At 42.2% G+C, this 13457-nt stretch overlaps 1 protein-coding gene and 1 long non-coding RNA gene across 2 annotated transcripts; one reads left to right on the top strand and one right to left on the bottom strand.

The window, feature by feature from the left end:
* Positions 1 to 3417: 3417 nt before the first annotated feature.
* On the bottom strand, positions 3418 to 5892 carry LOC120686409 (transcription factor bHLH62-like). The gene is made up of 7 exons (XM_039968611.1): positions 5086 to 5892; positions 4808 to 5008; positions 4648 to 4713; positions 4489 to 4557; positions 4328 to 4399; positions 4025 to 4246; positions 3418 to 3890 (listed from the first exon to the last, which is right to left on the bottom strand). The coding sequence occupies exons 1-7, from the start codon at positions 5707 to 5709 to the stop codon at positions 3822 to 3824; spliced, it is 1323 nt and encodes a 440-aa protein (XP_039824545.1). The 5' UTR covers positions 5710 to 5892; the 3' UTR covers positions 3418 to 3821.
* A 4510-nt stretch (positions 5893 to 10402) lies between these two features.
* Positions 10403 to 12696, top strand: LOC120686587. Its single transcript, XR_005680262.1, has 2 exons — positions 10403 to 11986; positions 12072 to 12696. It is a non-coding gene; the product is annotated as an uncharacterized LOC120686587 (long non-coding RNA).
* Positions 12697 to 13457: the final 761 nt, after the last annotated feature.

Raw genomic sequence — 13457 nt, 5'->3', positions numbered from 1 at the left:
ATGATGAATTGGATAAAACGTCACTATGTTTGGGCCTCGAACCCACAACTTGAGATCCATGACGAAAACTAGAGAATTGTTATAGATTGTGCATTGTTGTGATTTTTTTTAAACATAACGAAAAGTTTGTCATAGATCAACAGATTTCTTGTAGTGTATCTATCCCTTCTCTGCTCTAGATCTTATCATTAGGGTTAGGGTTGTTGCTTTGTTTATTCGATTCGAGATCGAATCCTTTATTCTTTTCTTTCTTTCTTCCTCAAATCGATCTACACACTAGATCGGCTAACTGATACCATTAATAGCATTTCTTGGGTCACTTGGAGTAGACCAAGTGGGCAAAGTACTTAACCGAGGGAACAACTTTGGTAGTATGCTCTGCCACCATGGAGGTCCGAGTACAGCAGGGAAGATGTCATAGAGGCGGCAAAGTCAAAGGCGACGTGCTATGGGCTAATCCCCTCGCTTCAGTGCCTCTCCAGATCGGATAGAGCTTCCAGATCAGATAAGCTAGGGTTTGTGGGGAGCCTTGTGGCACCAGAATCTTTGGACAGTGCTCCCTGGTGGGTCCTCTTTCCTTTATATAGCGCTGTGCGAGAGGGGGGCCATAGCCAATGAACGGCTGGTGTGCGCCCGGTCAGGACACATGAGGAGGCGGAGGAATCAGTCTACCTGTAACTAACAATGCAGATATGGAGTTCATGCCCTATCTGACCTCCCGTGTTTGCTGGTTGCGTTCCTCCCTAGGAACCCTAGAGGCAGCGCAAGAACGAGCGAGCGAGAGAAGAGAGAGGAGAAAGAGACGAGCTGCCTGGTGGGTGGTTGTCTGATTCAATCCTGGGAGGAGATAAAGGTACCAAAGCGTCAGGGGCATGATTGGAATTTCAGGTGGTTTGGGAAAGAAAAAGAAAAATGAAAAGAGGCAAAATTGAGAAAATAGATGGAAAACCCATCCCCCCGAACTGAATCAATTCGTGAGATGGGTGCCAAATTCTTAAAAGCGCACGCATTGAAACCAAGTCCTGAAAGGCGCTCATCGTTATCCTGAAATTTCTCTACCTTGCAGAGTGCACACACAAGCTGTTCGATGACACTGAAAATCATCTTCGAAGAGAATAGGATCTAGAAACAGACATGATCAATACTGGAAGGAAGCAGCCATGTATGAATCATTGCCTGCACTGCTCAGGGGTACTATGGCGGACCAGATGTTTTCTGTACGCAAAGCTGGCATGAACATGGCGAGTGATGGGACGCTCGGAAGCACTCACTGGTGATATAAAACAGCACCCTACCTAGTAGCATGGATGCTGTCGTGGCGCTTCGGTTGCTTGAGAACAACGATTTTACCAGGAATCTGCCACCCCTTTTGCTTCTTGCCTCTCCTGAAATGGTGAATTTACTTTCATCCATGGTTTTGCTCTGGACTAGTGTAATTTTATTCTAAACATTCAAAGGATAATGGGAAGTGAGTTGAACTAGTATGGGCCCTGACATGTGGCCAAGTTGAAGGCAAGATTTGATTGCAGATTATGATGGCTTTTTGACTAATATTAAAACATTGTAGTTGGTGGTGATGGCGTATTGGCGTGCCTGTAATAGTCACCATCGTTCTGTACCTAAACTTTATTTATCCACCCTCGCCACTAAGCCTGATTACTTTCAATTTGCTAAATGACATATTTCCCATGCACATAGCAGTATGATTACTAATTACTATGAAACAATTGTGACATGAACTATGTATACCCATGCAATTGTTTGATTTGTTATGATATCGCAGCACAGGTAATTTTGCTTATATATAGTCGAAACATCATATTGCTGCAATTCTTGGAATAAACCCTGATAATACTTGGACCCACTGAACTAATGCAGCTGGAACAATTCCATCGTCGTCTGGCCAGGACTACCATTCGTGGATCTGCCTTACCATCTGAAAGCTCCAATTCAGCCCCTATTAGAGTTTGTTGCGCTTGTCATTGTCAAGGCCTCAAAGTACCCACTGCATGAATGCGACGTCGATGGGGCACGATACAATCAGGGAAGGACAGAGTTCAAACTACTGCACAAACGCATCGCTACTAATGTCTAGGTCACGTAATCAGCGTCGACAATGCCCTGGCGCCACAAGCAAGTGGAAATGTGGGATACAAATATAAGGTAATTTCATCATCTCCAAATAAATGCTGTTCTCCAATACAAATAAATACTTGGTTTTTGTAAAATCGGCTCCAAAAGTGTGAATAAATAGGCCTTGATTCCACAAGAAAACCTTGAACTTTATGAAACCAACTCTCTGTGTTTACAATTGAGTGGAACTTGGAGCCTAAATGACAACGGATGGTGTATGTAATTGTAAACCCTGTAGCCCAAAAGGCACTGTAGGACGGTGACCAGCCACCAGCCATGTCATTTTGCCTCCACATTGAGATATAAAAAGCAAAGCATTTCACAAAATGTACTTTTTTGTCGTGTAAAGATGCAGTCGTCGTTTTTCTGGATACCATGAAGGACTAGGTGCCAAAAGTTCATCACAGGTTTGTATACGACTAAAGGATGGGGGAGGTAGAGGACGCTCTGTCACAGATGCTTCTATGCTGGATGGAATCTTCTCCACTCTGTAACGCAACAGCTGCCTTTGTTTTCATTGTGTTATTTTGTCCTCTACTTTGTCCTGCAAACGACGTGGCTAAAAGGCCAACAAAACACAGTTTTTTTTTGAGATTGTACAGTTTCAATATGATGATTACTCATTTCAAACTACTTTGTTAATAAGGCTTTGAATCTCACATCATGAGAACAGCAAGTGTAGGGAATATTTTATACGATTAATTAACAATGTTTTGTGAAGTAAATAACTGAACGCACCGTGATGTACAGACACGACACTGCGACTTTTCTTAAAATAGTGTTTTCAATATATTTACAATCTAGGCCGACCCAGGGGCGAAGCCACAGCATGCTAGCCTGGTGCACAGGCACCAGGGTAAAAACAACTTTTACCACTAAATCTACAAATATTTACCATATATCATAAGAAAAATTTGTTTGTTACTTAATGGGTGCACCACCTCAGTTTTTATGTGGCCGACCAAACTCAAAAGCGAATTTTATGGACACGACAGGTGCGCTAACATATCATTGCCGCGATGAAAGGTTGTGAGGCGATGTTAGTTCCGCCCATCATGCAACCGAAGAACCTTTCTGCCATGCCAGCAGCAGTTTGGTGCTTTGCATTGGGAGAGAATATTGAGCAGGTACATTTAACCCCAGCTTCGTTGTCCGGATGAGATTAACAACGCACTCATACATTTCAGCTTGACAATAAAAGAGCTTAAGATTCTACCTAGAGTGGTTGACACCAGCTCATCTGAGGGCTAAGACTATGATGATGGGAACAAGCAATGTGTGACCTACCAACGCAAAACTAAAGCTACCAGCACCAGTTGCCAAAAGTAGGAAACATCACATGTATATAAAATCCATCAACTTGATGTCTAATGGACTAAACATCATTACATTACATTGAAGTACAGTGCTTTTGAGAATTTCTCTTGGAAATGCAAGAAAAATAATATCATCTTTTTTCGCTGTTTTTCTCAGCCTCGCTGAGCTGGAAACTTTCAGCTGAGGCGATTAGCCAATAAGAGTCCTCTTTCTATGCACGGGTGTATGTACAATCATGGAGAATTTCCAATGATTGGAGCTCAACCCTGTTGTTAAGTGGCCCTGCTCCAAACATGCCCCCATATTGATCATCTCTTGCCTTGATTGGTGATAGGTGAAACTGAACTGTCCCTCAATCAACGCGTCAATGATCACGTACTGCCCCGGAACCCCATCAGCACCAGGCTTTGGAGGTCGTCCTCCTCCCATAAGCTCCCCATCTGAAATTCGTCACAAATTTCAAGGGTACTATCAGTGGCTGATAATTGCAAAGCACTTAAGGTTTTGAACTCTTATGGGAATCGATATCAGTATGGAAATGCATCTACTCCCATCTAACAAAATGCTGACATACCTGTGAGTTAGCATTTTGAAATCCTTCAATTGAGTGGTCAGGGGTGTGATGGTTCACAAAGGTGGATGACGTTACGAAGCTTTTGGCACTGGTCACCACGCTCGCCTCCGTAGCACCTTGAGATGAGGCGTAGCAGAGCGCCGCGCTTGACCCTCCTTCCAGCGAGTATACTGGCGGTGGCGGTGCCAGGGAAGACGCTGCAGGCGTGCACGGCTGGTTGGCCTGCGCAGCGTAAGCCGTCATGAAACTGACAAGGAAAGAACAAGAAGGTCATCGACCACACTCTTGTCTGGACGAACTTACATCTTTGGGAATGGAGCTGTCCACGTCGAGTTCCAACCGTGGGTTGACGGTCGATAGTTTCATCGACAAGAACTGTTGCAAAAGCAAACGAATTTGTTCAATTCACAAGCATCCGTGAACTTTTGAACCCTGTTCTGTCGAAAGCAGAGACTGTCACACACCTCCACTTGCCGTTGTAGAGACTGCACGTAGTTTATGATCTCGTCAAGCATCACGGCCTTCCCAGTAACCTTCAGTCAAATGCTTTGAAAATTACCCACTGCTTGAAATACGTTTTCAAATTGAACACATAAGAAAAACATTTTCTTGGCGTAATGTACCTTGCTGCAGCCAGGGACGAGGTCCTGCAGCAGCTTCATACGCTCGCTGATCTTCTCCCTCCTCACCTGCAGAAAGTCAGCGTCGGCAACCACGTGAAGGACTGAAGGTTTACAACAAAACTCGTAATTGAGTCAGACACTGTGTTCGCCGGCGGCGTACCCGCTCGGCGAGGCTGTGGCTGTCCGTGGCTTGGCCCCGGCGAGCACGCACGTGGATGTAGTCCGTGGGCGGCTCTGCGGCGACCTCCTTGCCCTTGCCATTGCTTCGCCCTGCATCTCCGGCCGCCGGCTTCCGCTCCTCGTCATCAGCGGCGTTCGTGGAGAGCTTGCATTTCTTGGCTCTCATCTCCGGCTCCCGGGACTGAACAGCAGAATTAGACACTTTCAAAGACAGGTTTTACGATGGTACAGAAATGGCGAGACAGAGGCGATTAATACTTTCGGTGTCGCCGTGGTCACCGCGTCCTTGGCCTTGGACTTGCCGCCCGGCGCCTTTCGCTTCCGGCTGGGGTCGTCACTGCTCGACCCGTCGCTTGCGTGCAGCTGAGCGGGGGCAGGCGCCGTCGCCGTCGCCGGCTCGCCGAGGAGTGACTGGCTGCTCGCCGCTCGAGACAGCTTCCCGCCAGAGGCCGCGAGGCACGAGAGCCGCGCGGCGCGCTCCGAGTCCGCGACGAGCAGAGGAGCCCCGAACGGCGCCGCCGCTGGCTTGGACGGGGAGCCCACGGTCCTGCTGTAGCAGGATGGGTACCGCGACGACAGCGGTGAAGGTACACTAACGCCGAGCCTGCTCGCCAGCTGTTCCATCAGGGCGGCCTCAAAAGTAGCTCCACCTCCGGCGGCCACCGCGAGCGACGACGGCGACGGTGACTGCGACGGCACCATCGAGCTCATCGCGGAGTCGTGCTCCCACCCCGCCCCAGCGCCGGCGCCCATCAGCGCGTGCTGCACATGCGCCTGCAGAACTGAGAACGGCCCGCCTGCGGCGGCGCCGGTGACAGCAGCATGATGAGAGAGCGGCCACGGCAGGTCGTGGGAGCCCCCGAGGAAGCCGTCGTGCGCCATTGCCGCAGCTTGGTCCCACGACACGAACACAGAAGGAGCGGCAGGGGAAAGGGCGAGCCCTCGAGCTGCGCGCCGCCTAAATGTATCCGCACGAGCTCCCGAGTGCCTGCGTGCCGGCGCGAGGACGGCGGTGGTGGCGGGGAGTGCGCGTCGTGGTGCGGGATTAGTGGGCGCTTTCGGGGGCACTTCCTCCTTGTGGTGCGCAATGTCTGTCGCGCCTATTCGAGAAAAGAAATACTCCCTCCGTTCCAAATTATAAGTCATTCCAAGAATCTTGGAGAGTCAAATCATCTCAAAGTTTGACCAAAGTTATAGAGAGAAACACAAAAATTTATGACATCAAATACGTATACTATGAAAATATAACTAATAAAGAATCTAACGATACTTAATTGGTAGCATAAATGTTATTATTTTGTTATATAAGTTTAGTTAAATTTGAAAATTTTTGACTCTCCAAGATTCTTGAAATGACTTATAATTTGGAACCGAGGGAGTAGGAGGGAAGGGGAAGGACATAACTTCCCGGTTTGCGATCCACAACCGTTAATTTCGAAGAATGTTTTTTTGGGGGAAAAGGAGATGAGGATCGGAGAGATCTTTCTGAAAGGGGAAACTGGATGGAGCCGTTTCTGGATGTAGCTTGCGGTGGCGATGGTCAGTTTGAACTTTGAAGTGTGAAATGTTAGTTTCTTGATTCCAGGAGATCTCAAATTTAAGTGCAGGTTTCATGTCTATATGTGTTTCAAAAAAAAGAGTACCTTTTTCTGTAGTTCCAGTTTTGGAGTCTTTATCTCAGTCAGAGGATGGTTTTGACTTTTGAGTGGATGAATGAGATGCGGCTTCACCTTTCTTCGCTAGCTTTAGTTGTCTAACTTGGGACAAACTAGATTGAATTTCTGTGGAAATACTTCCTCTGCTTGTAAATGTTTCATACCATTAAATTTTAGGTACTTCACTTGATCATTCATCTTACCATTTTCCTTGTTGATCTATATAGAGTCAAACTAAATCTTGTGACTTGTTTCATCATTTAAGGTACTTTAAGCATCACTTATATTTCTGCATATTGGCACTGTATTTTTTAATATGAAAAATCGTCAAACTTTCGTGACCTAAGGTCAACATGGTCAAACGTATAAAAACAGAGGGAGTAACAAACTGCAGTGTCAAGTAAACAAAATGAACACAGTTTTTTTCACGGTTTTAACACAATAAACACATAAAAATACTTCCTCTGCTTCTAAATATATTAAATTAATATAACTCCATCTCTGTCAGTAGAACCAAAAATTCCCAATTCTTGGGGAACAGTGTTAAATATTTGACTTGTAGCTTATATAACATATGTTATCAGTCCTCGGAACAAAACTTTTTTTTGTGCAGTAGTTCTTTTTGAACAATACAGTACCCTTTCATCCCTAAAAAAAGTTACTAAAAAGAAAACTCAGAGAAATTAGTAAAAGTATGAAATACACATGCTTGCTACTATTTATTAGCTATATTTGACTCAGGGTAAGGAAGACAAGAATTGTGGGATTGTTTTTTCCTACAGGGACGGAGTAGACCTGAGAATTTTAGGTCCAGTCACGGCCGGAACCGAGGCTGTAGGGTTTTGGTCCACCCATGCTTCACCCACTGCTACCATGCTTAATGGTTCGGTTTGGTAAAATAAAATCATACTTTAATAAATTTAGGGAAAAATCATTTGACACCTTTGAACTATCACAAATCCAATTTTCAATCTTCAACTATAAAAATGGATAAAAGAGGCCATCCAACTGTCGAAACCGGACAAGTTTGGCCCATATGGTGGTTTAAAAGGTGGTTTTTCATTTTTTGAAAATTAAAAATATTGAAACTTGAACTAAAAAGTTCATAAGTAACTCATTTTAAAGCAGAAGATAGGAACTAGTACCAAAATTGTTTTGCAAACATAAACTATTTGTTGGCACTATACATCTTAGTTATTTGGATCCAATTTTTTTTCACATTTGTAGTATTTATTTGCTTGTAGTTATACTTGTTATTTTTTAATAAACAAGATTCATGTAGATCAATGATAGATAATAGATAGCTAGCTTACATTTTTTAGAAAAATTTAGGTGCCCGTTTCACATATTTTCTGATTTTAAATAAATTAGTTCGGATTTTTAGATCTAATTTGAATTTATTTTTCTTAAAAAAAATAAAAAACCACTTTAGAAACCACCCTAAAGACCAAACTTGTCCGATTTCGACGGCTGGATGGTCCATTCGGATTTGTAGTTGAAGGTTGAAAATTGATGTTTTTGTGATAGTTCGAAGATATACACTTCCATAAATTTAAGGTTAGCCCGAGGCTAGCCTAACAATTTAATTTATGAATTTTCTAACTAGAAAATACTAGGAAGCCCAGCCAAATAAAATAGTCCTACAAAAAAATGTAGTTTATATTTTTTCTAGAACTGCTGGAAATCCTTTAAGTTCTAAGTTCTTTGCAATTGCTCAGAGAATTAACGCGCACAAGCAAACATCACGATAGCCGCAGCTAAACTGTCCATTCCAAACCCAACCGGAAGCAACAGCAAAGCGATATCCATTAGGTGCCTCGGATCTGAACAACCACTGCTTAACTTCCACCCTTATCTGCCAGCAATGCGTAGACTAACCTCCACTAGGCGTGCATGCTCAGCGGCTCAGTGCTCACCATCGATGGAACAGTGCTTAATCGAGCTCGAAGATAATGGAACATGCATGATCCGTGGCAGATTTGCACGATTAGGCATCTAGACGTAGATGAGTTGAGCTGTAGTCGGTTAAGATATTTTCTTGATTAATGGTGTATCTGTTTGTTGGTGATGTGTGCAATCACATTTCTCATCAGATAACAGAACGCCGGGGGACGAGGGAGGCTCTATCTCATGGAGGATAGAGGAGGTACGGTTCCCCGTGCATCTCTTGTTTAATTAATGGCAATGGAAGCGCGTTGTGGGCTATTTATCGCCAGGCTACAAATCCTTGATCCATCACCTCAAGAGCAATGGAAGCGCGTTCTGTTTCTCGTCTTGCCGCTGGTTTGTTTCGCTAATCCCTCCGTATAGTTGGTCTGCCCACTGCTTGCAGGCAACGTGGAGAGATTTATTTTTCTTGCATGCCAAATCCAATGTGGGAGGTCTTATTGCATGCCTCATGCATGGTTTATTTTTCTTGCATGTGCAACCAATGTAGGAGGTGTTGTACATGCAGAATTTATTTTCTTTCTTATGGCATGTTTATCTTCCAACATGTAAACTGCAACATTCAAGAAGGTATGATCTTTATTTCTTCTCATTTATTTTAATTTTCTTTCTATTCGTTTCTTTCTTGTTTTCATTTTTTTACTTTTGGTCTTGGTGTGGCAATATTCTTGGCATGTATTTTATCTTTCTTTTCTCTTCTCTCCTTCTATTTTATTTTCCTTTCTTATTCTATAATATATTTTGTCCTTTTCCATTAGTTTGTATTTTTCACCATTTCTCTTTTATTTTCTTTTTAAGGATTGATAGGCTTTAGGTAACAGAGCTTATACATATGCATGCACGATGTTGCTGCCTATCACGCATGGCTCGTAAACAAGATGATTCCTTTTGCTTTCTAGGTGATTTCTACATTATGTACGAGGCAATGGGAGGTCCACCCTCTTATTTATTTTTTCTCCTTTCATTTTTTCTTTTTATTCTATTTGTCGTTCCTTTCTTTTCGCTAATCCCTGCATTAGAAACATTTTGCATACACCATGTTTGTAGTTAACCTCTCTTTTTTTATAATTATTAGTAGCATTCATAATTATTTCTTTAATTTGGCTCTTACCAAACGTACACTATTATATTGTTTTGATAACGAAATTTATTTGTTGCAATATGAATTTATTAGTTCATGATGCACAGTTATTGTTTCACTTTGCTAATTTAATTGCTACGTGGATTTAATAGTTTGATTGTTAACAGATCTATACTTACCTATCAAATTATTTATTCATATTTATGAACGAGTTATCCTCGATGTATACTAATTTATTTATATTATAGACTTATTAGTTGGTGTGTGAAATAAATTACTTATTTTATATACTATCTGTTTAGCATGTGTATATATGCTTATTAGAATTGTCCCGTGATGTTGATCCATTTATTTGCGATATTTATTTTTATTATTTAGTCTACACAATCAAATGTTCACGATATTTAATATCTTGTTCGTTGTACATTATTATTTTTTCATTATATGTAATTTTTTGTTCATAAAAATACTTATTTATTTATGTTGTTAAAATATTTGTTCTCCGTAGCTGAAACTAATTATTTTATATTAAAAAATATTTTTAAAAAATATCATGCAAACATAGTCAAGTATGATTTTATTTTGAAGATACTTTTATAAGAATGATAATGATGTAATTCAAATTTAATTCGGATACTCAGTTTAATTGTTATAGTTTTTTAGTTTTGTATTTGTATGCATGTGGGTAATGTCAGCATTATTTGGCTATTTCTTCATGTATGGATAGATTCTCTCCTATTTGACCGGTAACATGCACCCAAATTTAGATCGATGTGCATGTGGGGATCGATAACCACCATAATGGACCTAATTACAGTCCAATTCCAACATAGGAAAATAGTCCGCTTCATGTGATAATCGCAGTAAACAGTCCAATTCCAACATAGGAAAATAGTCCGCTTCATGTGATAATCGCAGTAAACATCACTTGAAGCGATGTATAATCACGCCCATGGAAACAGGTTGCTCAACATTTGATGAAACATGTCATGATTTATGTACAACTTTGAGAATTTTGCTTAGGTACAGTTTATGAGGCGATGGGTCCGCCCATGGCCAGCTATACATGAGGCCCATGACTCCCGCCTTCTTCATGCCTCTCCCTTCCTTCTCTTGCATATCTTTCTTTTTAAATCAAGCTTACCTATAAAAATATTTTATCTTACTCGTGCAAGCCCTGTTTTAAATGTTTAAATGCCAATTGCACCGATATGTTCTATGTGACGAGACAAACAAAAATAAATTCCACTTGTATATATTTTGAAGCTTCAATATACATATTATACGCATAAGTTGGTGCACATGTATAATTACAGGGATAGCAATTTATGAGTAAATTGGAGCTTCGATATATATATATATAAGTTTCTACACGTATAATAGATTATATGTTTGTGGCAACTTTTGATTTATATGCTATGCACGTAAGTTAATACTTACGTACTGACAACTTACACACACTACAAATGATGTTAAACCTAAATTTTCATATAAGTTGCTTGTAGTGTGTAAGTTAATATAGAAATTGTCACAAATAAAAGTTTTTACTCACGTAAAATTAAAAGTTGCCAAAAAATAGAATCTATTATACGCATAAGTTGGTTCACATGTCTATCTATACTATAAAGATTGAAAATAATTGAAATTTTTTTTACTCAGATTGGGTCCACCGTAGCCCTCACACTAAACCCATATGTAAGGAGCGAGGAGGTGGAAGGATGTGTAAACCTATAGAAATAATATGTTAGAGGATGTTTCTGCCCAGAACTAAATTTTTTTCTCGCCACCTCCAAACGTACCGCCGCGACGCACGCCGCCACGGCGCCACAGGCCCACAGCCTCCTCACTCTCCTGGCGCTCGGTTCGCGCCCCCTCCTGCCGCTCGCCGCCACGGCCTGTTCGCCGCGCCGCACGCCGCCACGACCTCCTTCCCCTCCTGTCGCTCGCTGCGTGCCCAATGGCGCTCGCCGCCGCCACGTCCTCCACCCCCTCGAGCCGCTCGCCACCGCATCGGCCTCCTCCCTCTCCCGCGGTCCCGTTCTGTCGCCGGATGTGACATGGATCAAGCACAGGTTCCGCCTTCAAAGCATATTTTTCTTTTCGATCCGTGCACCCTCGCAGCTCTTCGATTCGCTGGCGGTGGCTGATGGTTCTACATCGCGGAAGCCACCAAATCCCCAATCCCCATCGTCTACCTCATTCCTTGCTAGCCGCGCCGCGCCGGTGCCAATGAGCACCTCAAATCATGTTTGTTTTCTTCCAAATTGACTGCTTTGGCAGCACCCGCCACCGTTGAAGACGCTCGATTCAGCCTGCTCGGACGATTCAAAGACCAAAGATGCTCCTGGTCCAGCCTGCTTCGTCGATGCGCCACCGAATATGCTCCCGATGCAACCTGCTCCATGGATGGGCGACCGGAGATCTCCCTGATCCTCAACCCAAAAGTTCTGACTGCTGATAATTGCAAATTTTGTTGGTAACTACTTCCTTTCTCCGTTTGCCTTTTGTATTGCCCATGCTTCCTGGGGATTGAAAATCAATTTATCCATGCGGAATTGCAGATCTATTGGCAAATGAATTTGTGATCCCAAGCGACAGCCAAGAGTATCCTGCAGTTGTTCTTGACTGAGCAGCCACAAATATCAACCATGCTAATTCAATATGGATCTGATTCCCTTTTGTTTAGCAGCCGATTCCCCTTAGTTTCCCCTTAGTTTTGATTTCTTTTTTCTTCGACGTTCATCCAACTTTTTAGTTCTTTTCCATGCTGTTCAAGGATGCAGCCAAGTTGTTCGACGAAATGCTGGCCAAGGGAAAGGTGGAGCCAACTGCAGTGATGTACAACACATTCATGACAGGCTAGGAAAACTGGATATGCTGCGTTGTGATGCTGGGAGGACTGTGATGCTGGGAGGATATGGTAGGGAGGGGATTTTCATGATGCTTGTGGGCTACACTTGTGCATGCATTGTTTATGGTCGGACGTGAAGTAGTACGTGGACTTCCAGCAAACATTTGCTATAAGCCTATAACAAGTTTTACTTTATTTCTACCTGGCAAATTTTATGATAATATTTTATTTGGCTTGTATGCAGTATGCTTACTTTTTGTTCATGTGTTTCTAGATTTTAGGAGATGTCATGCTCAATAACAGCGCTTGCTAATGTTCATGCACCTTTCTATTTATTTAATAAGTATGGTTGTATTACTCTATACTGTTGACTATGGCCTGATCAATGCAATTTTCTTTGAAGAAAATACATTAATTTAAGGAGTAAGAAGTCCCTTCAATGAAAGAAATTATACTAATGTACTGCAATATTCACTTTTGATGGATGCAAGAAGTTCTTAAGATAAACAAATTAAAAAAATAAAACCCATATGAAAATAAAGCATTTGTGAATAGTTTTTTTTCCCAAAAACATGTGCCCGCACATGCACTTTGCTAGTAAGTTATAAGTTACCGAACAAAATCAATGATACACTAATACACATAAGTTGACAACAAAATAGAAGTTCCTATACACACAAATTGTCATCACAACAAGCCGATATAAATATAAGTTGCTACAGAAAAAGAGCAATTCGTCACATAAGTTGCTACTAGTGCAAAACTTCATCGAAACATAGCAAGTGGGGTCTAGTTTGTTTGTCTCATTATGTAGAACAGAACGGTATAATTGGTTCACAAAACGGAGGTAATACCGAGATAAAATATTTTTATAAACAAGTTTAATGCAAAAAAAGAGCAACATAGGAAAGAGATAGAGATAGAAGACCGCGTGTAGAGATGGAGGAGCGCGCGAGAGACAGGTTGAGAGAGGGTGGCGGTCCCATAACTTTCAAAAGCGACTTGTTGTCTTTTTGTGACTAGAAGAAGAGAAGAGACAGAGAGTGAGAGGGATCGTGTAATCGTTTTAACGTGGGTTATCTCGGTCCTTTTGCTT

Source organism: Panicum virgatum, chromosome 8N (genome assembly GCF_016808335.1).
Source record: "Panicum virgatum strain AP13 chromosome 8N, P.virgatum_v5, whole genome shotgun sequence".
Lineage (NCBI taxonomy): Eukaryota > Viridiplantae > Streptophyta > Magnoliopsida > Poales > Poaceae > Panicum > Panicum virgatum.
Note: the sequence above shows the minus strand (reverse complement) of the source record. Positions and strands in the feature narration are given on the sequence as shown.

Coding starts and splice junctions, on each gene's coding strand:
- LOC120686409 (XM_039968611.1), bottom strand. CDS start 5,709: ATGGCGCACGACGGCTTCCTCGGGGGCTCCCACGACCTGCCGTGGCCG. Junction 4,714..4,807: donor GCCACAGCCTCGCCGAGCGG/GTACGCCGCCGG, acceptor GACTTTCTGCAG/GTGAGGAGGGAGAAGATCAG. Junction 4,400..4,488: donor CTCTACAACGGCAAGTGGAG/GTGTGTGACAGT, acceptor CTTTTGCAACAG/TTCTTGTCGATGAAACTATC.